This window comes from Hemitrygon akajei, unplaced genomic scaffold (assembly GCF_048418815.1).
Source record: "Hemitrygon akajei unplaced genomic scaffold, sHemAka1.3 Scf000065, whole genome shotgun sequence".
In the NCBI taxonomy this organism is placed as follows: domain Eukaryota; kingdom Metazoa; phylum Chordata; class Chondrichthyes; order Myliobatiformes; family Dasyatidae; genus Hemitrygon; species Hemitrygon akajei.
The window spans coordinates 1073207-1091517 of record NW_027331951.1 but is presented as its reverse complement, the minus strand read 5'-3'; the positions used below and the strand labels follow the sequence as shown (position 1 = coordinate 1091517).

Below are 18311 nucleotides of genomic sequence, written 5' to 3'. Positions count from 1 at the left end.
ATATGAAAGCATGTCTCACTGGAACATAGAACACATAATTCCACAGCACATTATAGGCCTGTCGGCCCACAATTCCGTGTCGATCATGCAACCTACTCCGGAAACTGCCTATAATTTCCCTACCGAGTAGCCCCTATTTCTCTAAGCTCCATGTTTCTGTCCAGGAGGCTGTTTATAAAACCTGTTGTATCTGCTTCCAACACCGCCGCCAGCAGTACATTCCACGCACCCACCACTTCATGTGTGAAAACTTACCTCTGGCATTCCTTCGGTACCTATTTCCAAACACCTTAAAACTATGCCCTCTCGTGTTGGCTGTTCCAGTCCTGGAGAAAAGCCTCTGGCCATCTCAACGCTCAATTCCTGTCTTCATCTTACGCACCGTTATCGGGTCACCTCTGATCCTCGTCGCTCCAAGGTGAAAAGGACAAGTTCACTCGACCCATTTTCATAATCTAGGCAACGTCCTTGTGAATCTCCTCCTGAATTTCCCCATCCTTGCTGCAATGAGGCGACCAGAAATGAACACAGTACTCCAAGTGGGGTCTGACCAAAGTCTTATTCACCTGAAACTCGTCTCGGGGAAAGCTTCTACACCACCATTGAACGATCCTCTATTACGACATTAGGGACTATTGACATCATTAATTCGGTACTCGTGGCGCTTGCACTGCCTGCTCTGCACTTTCTCTGTAACTGTGACACTTTATTCTGCATTCCCTTGCTGACCGACCTTGTCCTGCTCCAATGAAGTGATGCAACTGGGACCTCCCCTGTTTTGTGATGAATATAAGTAATCTGGATGAAAATGTCAACCGGTCGGTAGGTAATTCTGCATTTGACACGAAGATGGGCGGTGTTGTGGATCGCGTTGAAAAAGATCCAGTGGGATATGGATCAGTTACGGATATGTGTCGGAGAAATGGCAGATGGTGCTTGACGCGGACAAACGTGAAATGTTGCACCTTTTGGTAGGTCAAATGCTGAAAAGGTAGCACGCTCTTAAAGCCAAGGCCCAAAACAGTGTTGATTCGCAGAGGAATCTTGGGTTTCCTGAATGCGATGCATTCAGGCCTATGCTTTCAGATGGATCTTTCTGGTGACGTATAGCATGATTACCTTTATTAGTTGGGGCACTGAGTTCAAAGATCAGGAAGTTATGTTGCAACTTTATAAAATTTTCTACTCGGACTGAATGAGGCGTATTGTATACAGTTCTGGTCACCCCAGTATCGGAAGGATATCATCCGGGGATTTCGAACCCCTGTGTTGCAACGAGAGGTTGGACACTTGGGTTGCTTCCTCCGGAGCGGCGAAGATGAGGGGAGACATGTCAAAGGTTTATAAGATCACCGGATGCATTGACACAGTAGACAGACAGTACCGTTACCCCAAAGATGAAATGCCTAATACCACAGGGAATGCATTCGGGACAACATTGTGGGCCTGTTCCTGTGCTGTACGGGTTGGTCTGTGTTCTAACGTGACAAAAATTAATCAATTTACTAACCCTACGGAGCAGAATATCCTAAACACTGAGAGCCGTGTTGAATATCTAGGTTTTCATTCAGGATTTTGCCACAGACAACTGTCTGCGATTTTAGCGACTGTCAATCTCCATTTTCATCCAGGTCTTTCATACACATCACAGATACCGGAAGGCCCGGTTGTAAATGTAAACCATATACAACCCTGAGATTCATCTTTCCATAAATATTTAGGTTTATTTATTTATTGAATAAATAGGCCCGATCCTTCAGGTCGCGCTACCCAACAATTTCCGATTAAATCCTGGCCTAATCATTGCTCAATTTACAGTCACCGATTACCCAACCCAATGATGCCTCTGCGCACTGTGAGGGGACTGGAGAACCGGGACGAAACCATCTCGGTCACAGGTGGAACGTACAAACCCCTTGCAGCCAGCGTCGGGAATTGAACCCGGGTCTCTGGTATTGTAAACCCCTGCATTATTGTACCGCTCTTCCTCTTGCAAGCAGCCTCGAAACAAAAAAGCACAATGGAGTCGACGAAAACCCCCACAACATGTTAATCCCCACAAGACAGTCATATATCGGATGTTTGAAAAAGAAAACAAATCTTGCAAACAATAATAGAACTACGAAAAATAATAAAAACAACTTTCTCACTCCCTCTGTCCCTCTCCGTCCCTCTACCACAGTTTTCTACCCTCAACCTCCTCACCCTTCTCTTCCTTACTCTTTCGCTATCGCTGTCACAATTCTCACTCCCCTTTCCCTTGTAACCTGATTCTCTCTCCTACCTCCGCCTCTCGATCTCCCCTTTCTCTCCCCGATCTCTCTCCGCAATTCTATCCCATTTTCACACCCAACGCCACAATCTATCACACTCTCTCCCTTCCATCCAGATATCCTGCCTCTCCTAATCGGACTGCAGGTCTTCTTCCCCTCACGTAGCCCCTCCCTCAACTTCTCTTGCTGACTCTCTGCTCTCTCTCTCCTCACATCCCTTTCTCATGGAACTCTCTCTGCTCCATCTCTCTGTCCTCACTCGCCGCATTCTCTACCGGTCCCTGCTCCTTCTGTTTCACTCTCTCACACATTCTCTCTCTTTCTCTCCCAGATGTTCGGAACTCCACCTACACACTGCTGAACCTTCGGAGAGACGAACCTCTCGTTGCTGAGTATGAAGATCCTCCCATTGCCCTGGGACCCGCTGAAATGTCAGTGACTGCACAAGCAGGTCAGAGTTCATAGTGATGACATCATTATGAAGGGGCAACATGCTATACACACAAGTGTTCAAGTTCTAATGCATCTGCATTGACCACTTCCTCTGGCAGCTCTTTCCATAGGCGGACAACCGTCTGGGTAAAAACACTGTTGTCAATTGGGTCCCCAGTGACATCTGTTTCTACTGTCACCCTAGACCTGTGCGCTCTGGCTCTCGATTCTCCAAGCTTACAGAAAATTAGCCTGCGCATTCACATTTTCTGTGCCCCGCATGGTCTTATACCCCTCTGTAAGGTCACCCCTGTGCTCCGAGCTATAAGGTCCTACCCTGCCTGACTTATATCCATAACTCACTCCCTCGGTTCACGGAAAAGCCTCCTTTTGCACACTTTCTAGCTCAGTGTCATGTTTATTAGAGCAGTAACACCAAAATTCATCACCGTACTTCAGGTGCAGCCTTACAGAGGCCTGCAACGTAACCCCCCGACTCCCGTACTCTGTGTCCTGACCGATGAAGGTGAGAGTGGCAGACGCCTTATTCACCGTCCTGTCTACCTCTGTTCTACACCAATCCCCAGGGTCCCTGTCTACCTTTGACTCCACTTTCAGGGAACCGTGTCCCTGTACCCTCAGGTCCCTCTGTTCTACAACACTCCCCAGGGAACCTGTCCACCTGTGACATCACCTCCAGGGAACCATCTTCCTGTAGCCCTGTGTCACTCTGTTGTACAACACTCCCTAGTGAAATCCCCCTGGGTCCCACACAATTACACAGAGTAACTTACCAAGTGGAAACATTAAAAGCCTTATTGAGTTCCCTCCAAATGAAGTCCACTACCCTGCACCCATGAACCGTCCTACTTCCTCACTCAAAATATAGAAGCTGCTCCGCCCGTGACCACAGGAGACTGCAGAAAGCTGTGGCCACAGCTGAGCTCAGCTCTGAAACCAGCTTCCCCTCCATGAACACTGTCCACAGTTTGCTGCCTCGATAGAGCAGCCTACATAACCAAACTATGACATCAACCACCTGGCTGTTCTCTCTTCCTCACCTACCCCATGGGACGGAAGATAGAAAGCATGGTTCACTGGAACAGAGAACATAGAAATCTAAAGCCCAATACAGGCTCTTCATCCAAAGAAGTTGTGCCGACCATATAACCTGCAATAGAAACTGCCGAGATCTTCCCTGACAAATAACTCATAATTTTCCTCACCTCCACGTACCTATCTAAGAGGCTCTGAATATGGCATGGAACACAGAATATAGAATATTACAGCGCAGTACAGGCCCTTTGGCTCATAATGCTATGCCGACCCTTACACCCTGCCTCCCGTATAGACCCACACTTTAACTCCCTCCGTAAAAATTAAAATGGAGGATTATAGGGTAGTGTGGGTTTACTTTTTTAAGGATTATATGGGTCGGCACAAAATGGAGGGCTGAAGGGCCTGTTCTGTGCTGTAGTGTTCTATGGTTTTATGTTTCTATACCTTTCTTGTAGTTTCTTAAATTTCACTAGTGTATTTGCCTCCACCACTGACTCAGGCAGTGCATTCCACGCAGCAACCACTCTCTGAGTGAATAAACTTCCTCTTCTATCCCCTTTGAACTCCCCCCCCCCCCATTACCTCAAAGCCATGTCCTCTTGTACTGAGCAGTGGTGCCCTGGGGAAGAGGCGCTGGCTGTCCACTCTGTCTATTTCTCTTAATGTCTTGTATGCCTCTATCTCTCTCCAATGAGTAAAGCCCTAGCTCCCTTAATCTCTGACAATAATGCATACTCCCTAAGCCAGGCAGGGTCCTGGTAAACCTCCTCTGTACCCTTTCCAACGTTTCCTCATCTTTCCTACAGTGAGACGACCAGAACTGGACAGATACTTCAAGTGTGGCCTAACCAGAGTATTAAAGAGCTGCATCATTACCTCGCGACTCTTCAACTCTATCCCTCCACTTATGAAAGCTAACACCCCATAAGCTTTCTTAACTACGCTATCAACCTGTGAGGCAACTTTCAGGGATCTGTGGGCACACACTCCCAGAGCCCTCTACTCCTCCACACTACCAAGTATCCTGTCATTTACTTTGTACTCTGCCTTGGAGTTTGTCTTCCAAAGTGTACCACCTCACCCTTCTCCGGGTTGATTTCCATCTGCCACTTCCCAGCCATCTCCTGCATCCTATCAAATTCTCTCTGCAATCTTTGACAATCCTCAACACTATCCACATCACCACCAAACTTTGTGTCGTCTGAAATTTAGCAACCACCCATCTCCATTTTCATCTAGGTATTTCATACACATCACACACACCGGAAGGCCAGGTTGTCAATGTAAACAATTTCCATGCCTGAGATGAATTTTTCTAAAGATATTTAGGTTTATTTATTTATTGAAAAGCAGTGCGGAATAGGCCCGAACCTTCAGGCCGCGCTGCCCAGCAATTTCCAGTTTTAATCCTGGGCAAATCGCTGTTCAAATTACAGTCACAAATTACCCAAGCCCGCGGTATCTCTGCGCACTGTGAGGGAATCTGGATCACCGGGAAGAAACCCACTCGGTCACAGGTGGAACGTACAAACACATTGCAGCCAGCCTCGTTAATTGAACCCGGGTCTCTGGTATTGTAAACCACTACACTATTGTACCGCTCTTCCTCTTGCAAGCAGCCTCGAAACAAAGAAATACAACGGAGTCCACGAAAATCCCCACAACATGTTAATCCCCACAAGACCGTCGTATATCCGATGTATGAAGAAAAAACTTGCAAACAATAATACATCTAAGAAAAATAGTAAAAAACTTAATACTTTCTCTCACCAATTCTCTCTCTATTTCCCTGTCTCCCTCCCTCCCTCTTCCACTTTCTTCTCCCATCAACCTTCCTTTCTCTCACTCACTCTTTCGCTATTGGTCTCACAATTCTCACTCTCCCTTCACTTATAACCTTAGCCCCTCTCCTCCCTCCGCCTCCCTATCTCCATTTCCTTTCCACGATCTCTCTGCCCCATTTTATCCCATTTTCACGCCAACGCCACTATCTATCACCCTCTTTTCCTCCTCCCCTCCATCCATCCTTTACACCCTGCCTCTCCTACTCGGACAACAGGTCTTTCTCCCCTCACCTACCAATCTCCCTCTTTTTATCCTGCTGACTCTCAGCTCTCTCTCCTGACATCCTTCTCTCATCTAACTCTGTCTGCTCCATCTCTCTCTGTCCTCACTCGCCGCATTCTCTACCGGTCCCTGCTCCTTCTGTTTCACTCTCTCACACATTCTCTCTCTTTCTCTCCCAGATGGACTGAACTCGACCTACACACTGCTGAACCTTCGGAGAGACGAACATCTCATTGCTGAGTATGAAGATCCTCCCACTGCCCTGGGATCCGCTGAACTGTCAGTGACTGCACAAGCAGGTCAGAGTTCATAGTGATGACGACATTACTAAAGAGTCACGTGCTATACGTACAAGTGTTCAAGTTCTAATGCATCGGCATCGACCCTCTGGCAGCTCGTTCGATAGAGAGACAACCATCTGGGTAAAAAAAAAAAATGTCAATTGGGTCCCCAGTGACATCTGTTTCCACTATCTCCTTTGACCTGTGCGTTCTGGTTCTCAGTTTTCCAAGTTTACAGAAAATTAATATGCGCTTTCACCTTTATCTCTTCCCCGGATGTTTCTATGCCCCCCCCTGCGCTCCAAGTTATAAAGTCCTAATCTGCCTGACTTATCTCCATAACTCACTCACTCTATTCCAGGTAAAAGCCTCGTGAACTCCTTTTGCACTCTTTCCAGCTCAGTGTCATCATTATTAGAGCAGGAACACCAAAACTAAACACCGTACTTCAAATGCGGCCTTACACATGACTTGTCCAAATGCAACGTGACCTCCCGACTCCCGGACTCAGTGCCCTGACTGATGAAGGCCAGCGTGTCAGACGCCTTATTCACCGTCCTGTCTACCTGCGACTCCACTTGAGGCAACCGTGTACTTGTACCACTGGTTGTCACTGTTTTACTATACTACCCAGGGTCCCTGTCTCCTTGTGACTCCACTTTCAGGGAACGTGTCCCTGTACTCTTAGGGCCCTCTGTTCTACAACACTCCACAGGATCCCTGTCCACCTGTGACATCACTTCTAGGGAACCGTCTTCCTGCAGCCTTATGTCCCTCTATTGTACAATTCTCCCTAGTCCAATCCCCTTGGGTCCCACACCATTACACAGAGTAACTTACCAAGTGGAAACATTAAAAGCCTTATTGAGATTCCTCCAAATGAAGTCCACTGCCCTGCACCCATGATTCGTCCTACTTCCTCACTCAAAATATAGAAGCTGCTCCGCCCGTGACCACAGGAAACTGCAGAATGCTGTGGCCACAGCTGAGCACAGCTCTGAAACCAGCTTCCCCTCATGAACACTGTCCACAATTTGCTGTCTCAATAGACCAGCCTACATAACCAAACTATGACACCAACCACCTGGCAGTTCTCTCTTCCTCACCTACCCCATGGAAGGAAAATAGAAAGCATGGCTCACTGGAACAGAGAACTTCGAGAACATTGAAATCTAAAGCACAATATAGGCTTCTCATCCCACAATGTTGTGCGACCATATAACCCACACTAGAAACTGCAGAGATTCTCCCTAGTAAAAAACTCATATTTTATTTCTCATCTCCATGTATTTATCTAAGCAGCTCCTATTAGGATATAGAACATAGAATATAGAATATTACAGCACACTCCAGCCCCTTCGATCCACAATGTTGTGCCGACCCCTAAACCCTGCCTCCCATATAAACCCTCACCTTAAATTCATCCATATACCTGTCGTGTCGTCTCTTAAATTTCACTTTTGTATCTGCCTCCACCACTGACTCAGGCAGCGCATTCCACGCACCAGCCACTCTCTGAGTAAAAGGAAATCTCCCTCCAAAAACCCATTTGAACTTCTCACTCCCCCTTAAAGCCATGTCCTCTTATACTGAAGAGTGGTGACCAGGGGAAGAGGCACTGGCTGTCCACTCTATCTGTTCCTGTTGATACCTTGTATACCTCTATCATGTCTCCCCTCATCCTCCTTCTCTCCAAGGAGTAATGTCGTAGCTCTCTCAATCTCTGATCATAATCCATATTCTCTAAACCAGGCAACGACCTGGTAAATCTCCTCTGTACCATTTCCAATGCTTCCTCATACGTCCTATATTGAAGTGACCAGAACTGAACACAATACTCCCAGATTTGCCAAACCAGAGTATTATAGAGCTGCATCATTATCACGCGACTCTTTAAAGCTGTCCCTCAACTTATGAAAGCTACCAGCCCATAAGCTTTCTTAACTACCCTATCTAACTGCGCGGCAAATTTCAGAGATCTGTGGACATGTACTCCCAGATCCCTCTACTCCTCCACAATACCAAGTATCCTACCATTTATCTTGTACCCTGCCTTGGAGTTTGTCCTTCCAAAGTGTACCACCTCACACTTCTCAGGGTTGAACTGCATCTGTCACTTCTCAACCGACTACTGCATCTGATCAATGTCTCTCTGCAATCTTCGACAATCATGAAAACTTTCCACAACATCACCAACCTTTGTGTCGTCTGCAAATTTGGCAACCAACCTATCCTCACGTCCGGGTCGTTAATAACAAATCGCGAAAATTAGAGTCCCAGACCAATCCTTGTGGGACACCACTAGTCATAACCCTCCAATCCGAATGTACTCCCTCCACCGCAAACCTCTGCTTTCTGCAGGAAAACCATTTCCGAATCCACCTGTCCAGACTTCCCTGGATCCCATGCATTCTGGATTTCTGATAATCTTACCGTGTGGAACCTTATCAAATGCCTTACTTATATCCATGTAGATCATATCAACTGCACTACCCGATTTATATGCCTGGTCACCTCCTCAACGAACTCTAACAGGCTACTTAAACACTATCTGCCCTTCACAAAGCCATACTGACAGTCCCTGATCAGACCATGATTCTCTAAATGCCCATATATCCTATCTCTAAGAAACTTTTCAATAGCTTTCAAACCACAGACGTAAGGCTCAATGAACTGTAATTACCCGGACTGTACCCACTAATTATTTTGAACAACATTTGCCTCCCTCCAATCCTCCGGTACCATTCCCGTGGACAATGATGACATAAAGATCCTAGCTAGAGGCTCAGCAATCTCTTCCCTCGCCTCGTGGGGCATCCTGGGGATTGTACCGTCAGGCCCCGGTGACTTATCCGTCCTACTGTATTTGAAAAACTCAGACACTTCCTCTCCCTTAATGTCAACATGCTGCAGAACATCAACCTCACTCATATTTCCCCCACCTTCATCACGTTCCCTTTCATTGATGAATACCGAAGAGAAGTATTCATTGAGGACCTCTCTCACTTCCACAGCCTACAGGCACATCTTCCCACTTTTATCTCTACTCGGTCCTACCTTTATTCCTCTCATCCTTTTGCTCTTCACATAATTGAAGAATGCCTCGGAGCTTTCATTAACCTACTCGCCAAGGGCTTTTCATGCTCCCTTCTAAAGCTCTTTTCTAGCTACCCTATATTCCTCAATAGCACCATCTGAACCTCGCTTCCTAAACCTCATGTATGCTGCCTTCTTCCACCTGACCAGATTCTCCATCTCACTTGTCACCCATTGTTCCTTCACCCTACCATTCTTTATCTTCCTTACCGGAACAAATTTATCCCTAACACACTGCAAGAGATCCCTAAACATCGACCACATGTCCGTAGTATATTTCTCTGCAAAAACATTATCCGAAATCACACCCGCAGGATTGAGCCTTACAGCTTCATAATTTTCCGTTCTCTAGTTAAATAATTTCCTGTCCTCTCTGATTCTACCCTTTTGCATGATGATGCTAATGGCCAAGGAGCGGTGTTCACTGTTCCGCAGATTCGCAATCACTGAAAGAACTGTGCCCTGACTCGGTTCGTTACTTAATACTAGATCTAGTATGGCATTTCACCTAGTTGGTGTGTCAACATAGAAACATAGAAACATAGAAAATAGGTGCAGGATTAGGCTATTCGGACCTTCGAGCCTGCACCGCCATTCAGTAAGATCATGGCTGATCATTCAACTCAGAACCCTGTACCTGCTTTCTCTCCATACCCCCTGATCCCTATAGCCACAAGGGCCATATCTAACTTCCTCTTAAATTTAGCCAATGAATCGGCCTCAACTGTTTCCTGTGGCAAAGAATTCCACAGATTCACCACTTTCTGTGTGAAGAAGTTTTTCCTCATCTCGGTCCTAAAAGGCTTTCCCTTTATCCTTAAACTGTGACCCCTCGTTCTGGACTTCCCCAACATCGGAAACAATCTTCCTGCATCTAGCCTGTCCAACCCCTTTAGAATGTTATACGTTTTAATAAGATCCCCCCTCAATCTTCTAAATTCCAGTGAATAAGATTAGTTGATCCAGTCTTTCTTCATATGAAAGTCCTGCCATCCCAGGAATCAATCTGGTGAACCTTCTCTGTACTCCCTCTATGGCAAGAATGTCTTTCCTCAGATTAGAGGACCAAAACTGCACACAATATTCTAGGTGCGGTCTCAACATACTGTGACAGGAATCCATCCTGGACACACTTAACAAACTCTGCCCCGTCTAATCCATTGGAACTAATCAGGTGCCAATCAATATTAGCGATGTTAAACTTACCCATGATAATAACACTGTTGTTTTTGCACCTTTCCAATATCTGCCTCCCATTCTGTTCCTCGTTATCTCTGCTGCTACCGGCTGGCCTATGGAATACATCCAATAGAACAACTGCTCCCTTCCTGTACCTGTCTTCCACCCATACTGACTCAAAAGAGAATCCTGCTACATTACTCACCCTTTCTGTTACTGTAATATTATGTCTGACCAGTAATGCCACCCCTCCTCCTCTTTTTCTCCACTCTCTATTCCTTTTAATGCACTGAAATCCAGGAATATTTAGAATCCATTCCTGCCCTGGTGCCAACCTAGTCTCTGTAATTGCTACTACATCATAATTCCATAATTCCATGTATGTGTCCATGATAGACCCTTATTGTATCTGCTCCCACCACTGCAACAGGCAGTGCATTCCACGCACCCACCATCTCTGTGAAAAATTTACCCCTGACTAGGAGATCCAATGTCCGAGCGTGAACATTCAATAGAGCTGTTAGGGAGGGTTTAAGCTAGGGTTTAAACTGTGGGTTTATGCTGGGGTATGGGAGGAAAAGTGATAGGGCTGCATAAAGGGAAAAACAGAAATGAATTAAAGATAGCGTGCAACCTCAAGGACGTGGTTATGAAATACCCCGAGCTGCATGAACAGTTAGGTCCAAGCCAGCAAGGTTTCTTGAAGGAAAGATCCTGCCTCATCAACCTATTGGAATGTTTTGAGATAATCTCGGATAAGATTGACAAGGAAGAGTCTGTGGAGTTGTGTATTGGGATTTTCAAAAGGTCTTCGATAAGATGCCGCATAAGTGGCAGCTTAATAAGATGAGAACCCATGGAATTACAGGAAAGATATTGTATCAGGTCACAGTTCCCTCAGTCGGTGTTGTGGCCGCTGTTTTTTACACTGTATATCGGTGAATTAAATTACGGATTAAATGGTTTTGTGGATAAATTTGCGGATGACACCAAGCTAGGTGGATCAGGAAGTGTAGAAGAAACGGTAATGTTAAAGAGAGACTTTGTCAGTTCAGGAGAGTGGGATAAGGAATGGCTGATGAGATAGAATGTTGAGATATGTACGGTTGTACGTTTTGGAAGAAGAAATAATCGTGCAGATTATTATTTCGATGGGGAGAACATTACAAAATCGGAAGTAATGTGGGATTTGGGAGTTCTCGTGCAGGATAACCAAAAGGGTAACTTCCAGGTTGAATTGGCAGTAAGGAAAGCGAATGCTCTGTTAGCATTTATTTGAAAAGGAATAGTGCATAAGAGTAAGGAGGTGTTGATGAGGCACTATGGGGCACTGGTGAGACCTCATTTGGATACTGCTTGCAGGTTTGGGCCCCTTATCTTAAAAGGGATGTACTGATGTTGGAGAGAGTTCTGAGAAGATTTACGAGAATGATTCCTGGAATGTAGGGGCTAACATATGAATAGCTTTTGGCGGCTCTTGGACTGCATTCATTAGAGTGTAGAAGAATGAGAGAGGATCTCATAAAAACATTTCGAATGTTGAAAGGGCTGGATCGAGTAGATGTGGAAATGCTATTTCCCTTCGTTGGCTGAGTCCAGGACAAGATCCACAGTCTGAGAATTAGCGGCTACCCATTTAAAACAGAGATGAGGAGATATGTTTTTTTAGGCAGAGGGTCGTGGATATATTGAATTCGTTGCCACATGCATCTATGGAAGCCCGATCATAGAGGGTATTTAAGGAGGAGATTGATAGGTATCTAATTAGTTAGGGTATCAAGAGGTATGGGGAAAACGCCGGAAATTGGAACTAGATGGGAGAATAACTTAGCTCATGGTGGAGTGGTGGAGCCGATTAGATGGGCTGAATGGCATGCTTTTGCGTCTTTGTCTTGTGATCTTGTGAACAGAGATTACACAAAGACCAGGCATGAGTTACAGGGTAATCAAGACGCTGTGTAGTTCCTATGAGCTGAGTTAAGAAATGGCAAGTGAAAAGGACCCTCATGGCTGTTGTACACAGGCTTCCAAACACCAGCCGGGATGTGGATTATAAATTACGGCAGGAGATAAAAGGCTTGACAGAAAGGCAATGCCATAATATTCGCTGGGGATTTTAGCGGATTGAGAAAACCAGGTCAGTACTGGACCTCAGGGGAGAGGATTTGTCCACTTTCTAAGGGTTGGTTGTTGAGCCCATTAGGGGATCGGTTGTGCTGGATTGGGTGATGTGCAATGATTCTGAGGTGGTAGGAGAGCTTTAGGTTAAGGAACAGTGATCACAATATGACTGAGTTCACGTTGAAATTTGAGAGGGATATGACTGAGAGAATAAAATCTAATGTGTCGGTATTTCAGTGGAATAAAGTAAGTTACAATTGCATGGGAGGGGAACTGGCCGAAGTTGAATCGAAAGGGACATTTGCAGGAAGGACAGCAGGGCATCAAGATAATGGCCCCTACATCATAATTCTGTGTATCTATCCAAGCTCTCAGTTCATCACCTTTGTTCCTCATGCTTCTTGCATTGAAGTACACGCACCTTAGTCCTTCTACCTTACTACCTTTATTCCCTTTATTCTGCTGCTCCTTCCTCAAAACCTCTCTATATGTGATATCCGGCTTTACACCATGCACTTCCTTCACTGATCTATCGCTCCAGGTCCCATCTCCCTTGCAGATTAGTTTAAACCCTCCCGAACCATGCTAGCAAACCTACCAGCACCGATATTGCTCCCCCTCGAGTTCAGGTGCAACGCATCCAATCTGTACAGGTCCAACCTTCCACAGAAGATAACGCAATGGCCCAAAAACATAAAACAGTTTGTCTTCACACCCCTATGCCCAATCGCTACCAATCACTCCTCCTATGTCTTACTATCTCTCGTTCTCTCTCTTTCTCTCCCAGATGGTCTAATATCAACCTACTCAGTGCTGAACCTTCAGAAAGACGAACTTCACATCGATAGGAATAAAGATTCTCCTATTGTCTCGGGACCCGCCGAGATGGCAGTGACAGCACCAGCAGGTCAGAGTTCACAATAATGGCGTCACTCTGGAGGAGTCACGTGCTATATGCACAGATATGCAAGTTCTAATATGTCTGTATCTGTGACCTCCGCTGGTAGCTCGTCCCATCCACAGACACCGTCTGGGTACAAATAAAGAAACGCCTAAGCTCCAAGTCCTAACCTGCCTGCCCTGTCACCATAACTCAGTCCCCCGAATCCCGCCAACATCCTCGTAAATCTCTCTCTGCACTCTTTGCTACTTAGACTCATCTTTCCCAGAGTAGTGCGACCGAAACGGAGCACTGTACTCCAAGTACTGATCCACCGATGTGTTGTGCAACTGAAACGTGACCTCCCGACTCCTGTACACCGTGCCTTGACTGATGAAGACCTGTCGCCACAGACGCCGTCTTCACCGCCCTGTCAACCTGTGACTTCACTTTCAGGGAACCGCGTACCTGTAACACTGGGAAGCTCTGTTCTCTGTTCCCAGGGTTCTACCCGTTCGCTGTCCGACACTATTGTTTGGTTATTTGTACTCCTGAAATACGATAGCTCGCACTTCTCCCAACTGAACTAATTTGCTCCTGCTCGGCCCACTTCCTTAGAAAATCGACACTCCACTGTAGAAATAACTGTATTCACTGTTTCCCACGCCAACAACGTTGTCTGCAAGTTTACGAACAGCATCTTGCATAATCAGATAGAAATGGCTAATATAGTTGACAAAGATTTTTGGTCCAGCACAGATACCCCGTTGAACACCCCCAATGACGGGTTCTAATCTGAGAAACGAACTTCAACCCTGAATCATTGCTTCTACCTCCGAGGCAATTGTATATCCAGTCAACTATCCCTCCCTTCCTCGCACACCATTTTGTTAGCGTTATCCCGACTGCGACCTTATTCAAATCTTTGTACATTACATCTAGCATCCCTTCCTAATTAGTCCTCCTCATACAAATTAGCCAGACAGAACTCCTTGGATTCCAGACCATCAAACGGGACGCGGGCGAAATGTATCCCAGCGACCGTGGTTTGCTGAGCTTTGGTGATGATCTTTGTATCATCAATGGGGACGGTAGAGGTTCCGCACGATTGGAGTGTGGTGAATGTTGTTCCTTTATTCAGGAAAGGGGGAAAGGGGGTAGAGATAGCCCAGGAAATTATAGACCAGTGAGTTTTGACTCAGTGGCTGGAAAATTGATGGAAAAGATCCTGAGAGACAGGATTTATGAACATTTGGAGAGGTATAATATGATTAGCAATAGTCAGCATGGCTTTGTCAAGGGCAAGTCGTGCCTTACTTGCCTAATTGAATATTTTGAGGATATGACTAAACACATTGATGAAAGAAGAGCAGTAGATGTAGTGTATATGGATTTCAGCAATACATTTGAGAAAGTACCCCATGCTAGGCTTTTCGAGAAATGAAGGAGGCGTGGGATCCAAAAGGACATTTCTTTGTGAATCCAGAACTGTCCGGCCCACAGAAGACAAAGAATAGTTCTAGGTGGGTCATATTCTGCATGGCGGTCCGTCACCAGTGGAGAGCTTCAAGGATCTGTTCTGGGACCCTTACTCTTGGTGTGTTTTTTTTAAAATTAATGACCTGAATGAGGAAGTCGAGGGATGGGTTAGTAAGTTTGCTGATGACACAAAGGTCGAACATGTAGTGGATAGTGTTGAGGGTTGTCAGCGGATACAGCGGGACATTGATCGGATGAAAATCTGGGCTGAGAAGCGACAGATGGAGTTCAACCCAGATAAGTGTGAAGTAGTTCATTTTGGTAGATTAAATATGATGGCACAATATAGCATTGATGATGAGATTCTTGGCAGTGTGGAGGATCAGAGGGATCTTGGGGTCCGAGTCCATAGGACACTCAAAGCAACCGCACAGGTTGACTCTGTGGTTAAGAAGGTGTATGGTCTATTGGCTTTCATCAATCGTGCAATTGAATTTAGGAACCGACAGGTAATTTTGCAGCTCTATAGGCCCCTGGTCAAACCCCACTTGGAGGACTGTGCTCAGTTCTGGTCGCCTCACTACAGGAAGGATGTGGAAGCCATAGAAAGAGTGCAGAGGAGAATTACAAGGATGGTGACTGGATTGGGGAGCATGCCTTATGAGAATAGGTTGAGTGAAATTGGCCTCTTCTCCTTGGTGCGAAGGAGGATCAGAGGTGACCTGGTAGAGGTGTATAAGATGATGAGAATCATTGATCTTATGGATAATTGGAGGCTTTTTTTCTCAGGGCTCAAATGGTTCCCACAAGAGGACGCAGGTGTAACCTGCCCCGAGGTAGGTGCAGACTGGATGTCAGGGGCAAGTTTTTTTACTGAGAGAGTGGTCAGTGCGTGGAATGGGCTGCCGGCAACGGTAGTGGTGGCGGATACGGTAGGGTCTTTTAAGAGGCTTTCAGTTAGGTACATGGAGCTTAGTAAAATAGAGGTGGTCCAGAGTTAAGCCGAGTAATTTCTAATGTAGGGCATGTTCGGCACAACGCCTGTATTTTCCTGTAGGTTTTCTATGTTTCTACACAGAGCAGTCTATCATCTGAGCCCTTGTTAATAGCTTTGTTCAAGTCTCTGTACTGTACATCTCGTACCAGTCCGCGATCGGTCACCCATACCCCGTCAAATCAGCCCGTGGACGCTCTCTGATTCTCACGCCTTCTGCGGTCTCCGTCCACTTTCTCTCTTCTACTCTACCTATCTTCCCCTCTCCATCCAAGACTTACCACTCCATTCATTCTGTGTCTCCCCCAACCTCCCTGTCTTACATCTTTCAGAGCGATCTACTAACGGGATTCCTGATAATGGAGCTGATAAGGTCTGCGTACAATATCTCTACCAATCAGAAGAAACCAGTAATACACACAGTTCTACAGATTAGACTACCCTATTCTCATGAACCGCCCTGGTTCCTCAATCAAAGCATAGAAACTTGCTCCGCCTGTGACCACACACAAAAAAAAATAAGAAACTGCAGAGCACTGTGCAAAGAGCTGAGAACAGCTCCGAATCCAGCCTCCCCCGCGTCAGCTCTGTCTACACTTCCTGCTAGCTGGGTGAAGTAGTCAGCATCATCAAAGAAACTCCCCGCCCATCTGGGACATTCTGTCTTCTACACAGGCACCTTGCCATCGGAGGGAGGATGCGAGAGCATGTCTCACTCGGCTCAAGGTTAGAATATTGAATGGTCCCCTAGTACGATAAGATAGACCCTAGATCTCACAATATACCTCCTCGTGCCTGCCTGCAGTGGTCTCTCTCTAACTGTGACATTTTATTCTGCATTCTGCTTTGGATTTATCTTGTTCTACTCCCATGAAGTGATCTGTAGCTGTGGATGTTCCTGGGATCTTTCCTGTCTGTGATATATATAAATGATCCGGATGACAATGCAGATGGATGTGCTGGCATGTGTTACAACGAGATGTTGGACTCTTGGGTTTCTTGCTCTGGAGTGGAGGGACATTGGGTTAGATCCGACGGAGGTTTATAAGATCAGGAGTGTTACACTCAATGCCATTTTAGCAAAGGTGAAATGTCTAATACAAGAGGGAGTTCTTTCTGGACATCTAGTGGGCAGCAGAACCTGTTCCTTTGCTGTACTGGTTGGTCTATGTGCGACAATAATAAGCCAGCTTTCTAATTCTACGATGCAGGACACTCGAAACTCATAGAGCCTTGTTAAATGATTAGGTTTTTACAAGTCTGCCACAGGCAGGAGCGTTCCCAGTGCGGATCCGTGCGTAGCACGACCTGTCACGGACTTCCAACCAGCGACCGCCGTCCTCTGTGTTCTGTGGACAATCCAGTGCGGAATCCAAATCACCACGTCACTGTGAATCCCAGCCATCGCAATCTTGTGAATGGATCTCCCACGACAGTAACATTGTCAAAATCCCGTCTTTAACAAGCCATCGACCTTCGTGATCAACCCGAGATCCCATTCCACGTCGACAGTTAAGGGTTCTGTCGTTACCTGTCTCCTGTCCCTTCACATTTAACGTCCCAAAGGAAAACACCTCACACTTGAGTTAAATTCCATTTGTCATTTTTCCACCCAGGTCTACAACTGATCCATAGCCCACCGAATCTATTGGCGATATTCCGCACTGTCCACAACACCACCAATCTTTGTGTCGTTTGATGTTTTAGAACCATCCTAACATATTTTCATCCCCATCACAAACCACCGATGGTCCCCACCTTGCGATTATTCTTTTTCTTTCCACAAAATGTCCTGAATTTTACTTTTTACTGAAAATCTGTTTGGAATAGACTCTTCCGGTCGTTCAGGTCGCGCTGCCCAACAATTCTCTAATTTATTCCTTTTTTAATGACTGTTCGATTTACAATAACCAATTAACCGACCAGCCGTTACATCTTTGGACGGCGGGAGGAAACCAGAGAGGCAGGAGGAAATCCACTCGCTCATTGGGAGAAATTGGAAACTCCTTGCAGGCAGCGGCGGGAACTGAACCCGTGTCGCTGGTTCTGCAAAGCTCTGCGCTAACCATCACGTGCCCGTACCGCCCTTCTCCTTGCCAGCAGCCAAAAAACAAAGAAACACAATGGACTCCACGAAAATCCCCGCAACTTGTTAATCCCCACAAGACCGTCATTTATCTCTTGTGTGAAAAGTATCAAAGCGGGCAAACAATTTTACTGAGTTAAGTATTGTATGTAATTAGTTTTGCTACAACAAGTGTATGGGACATTGGAAAAAAGTTGAATTTCCCCATGGGGATGAATAAAGTATCTATCTATCTATCTATCTATCTATCTATCTATCTATCTATCTATCTATCTATCAATAATGCAACTATGAACAATCATAAACTCGTTTCAATCTCTCATTGCACTCTCGCTCACTCTTTCTATCTCGCTTCCTTTTCCTC

The 18311-nt window shown here is 45.8% G+C and overlaps 1 protein-coding gene across 1 annotated transcript in view; it reads left to right on the top strand.

The window, feature by feature from the left end:
• The first annotated feature begins 13351 nt into the window (after nucleotides 1–13351).
• LOC140721935 (uncharacterized) overlaps nucleotides 13352–18311 on the top strand; it is a 65515-nt gene continuing 60555 nt past the window's right edge. Inside the window, exon 1 of the mRNA XM_073036757.1 lies at nucleotides 13352–13415. Within this exon, the coding sequence (XP_072892858.1) occupies nucleotides 13394–13415 (22 nt within the window). The 5' untranslated portion in view covers nucleotides 13352–13393. The remainder of the gene's footprint in view (nucleotides 13416–18311) is intronic.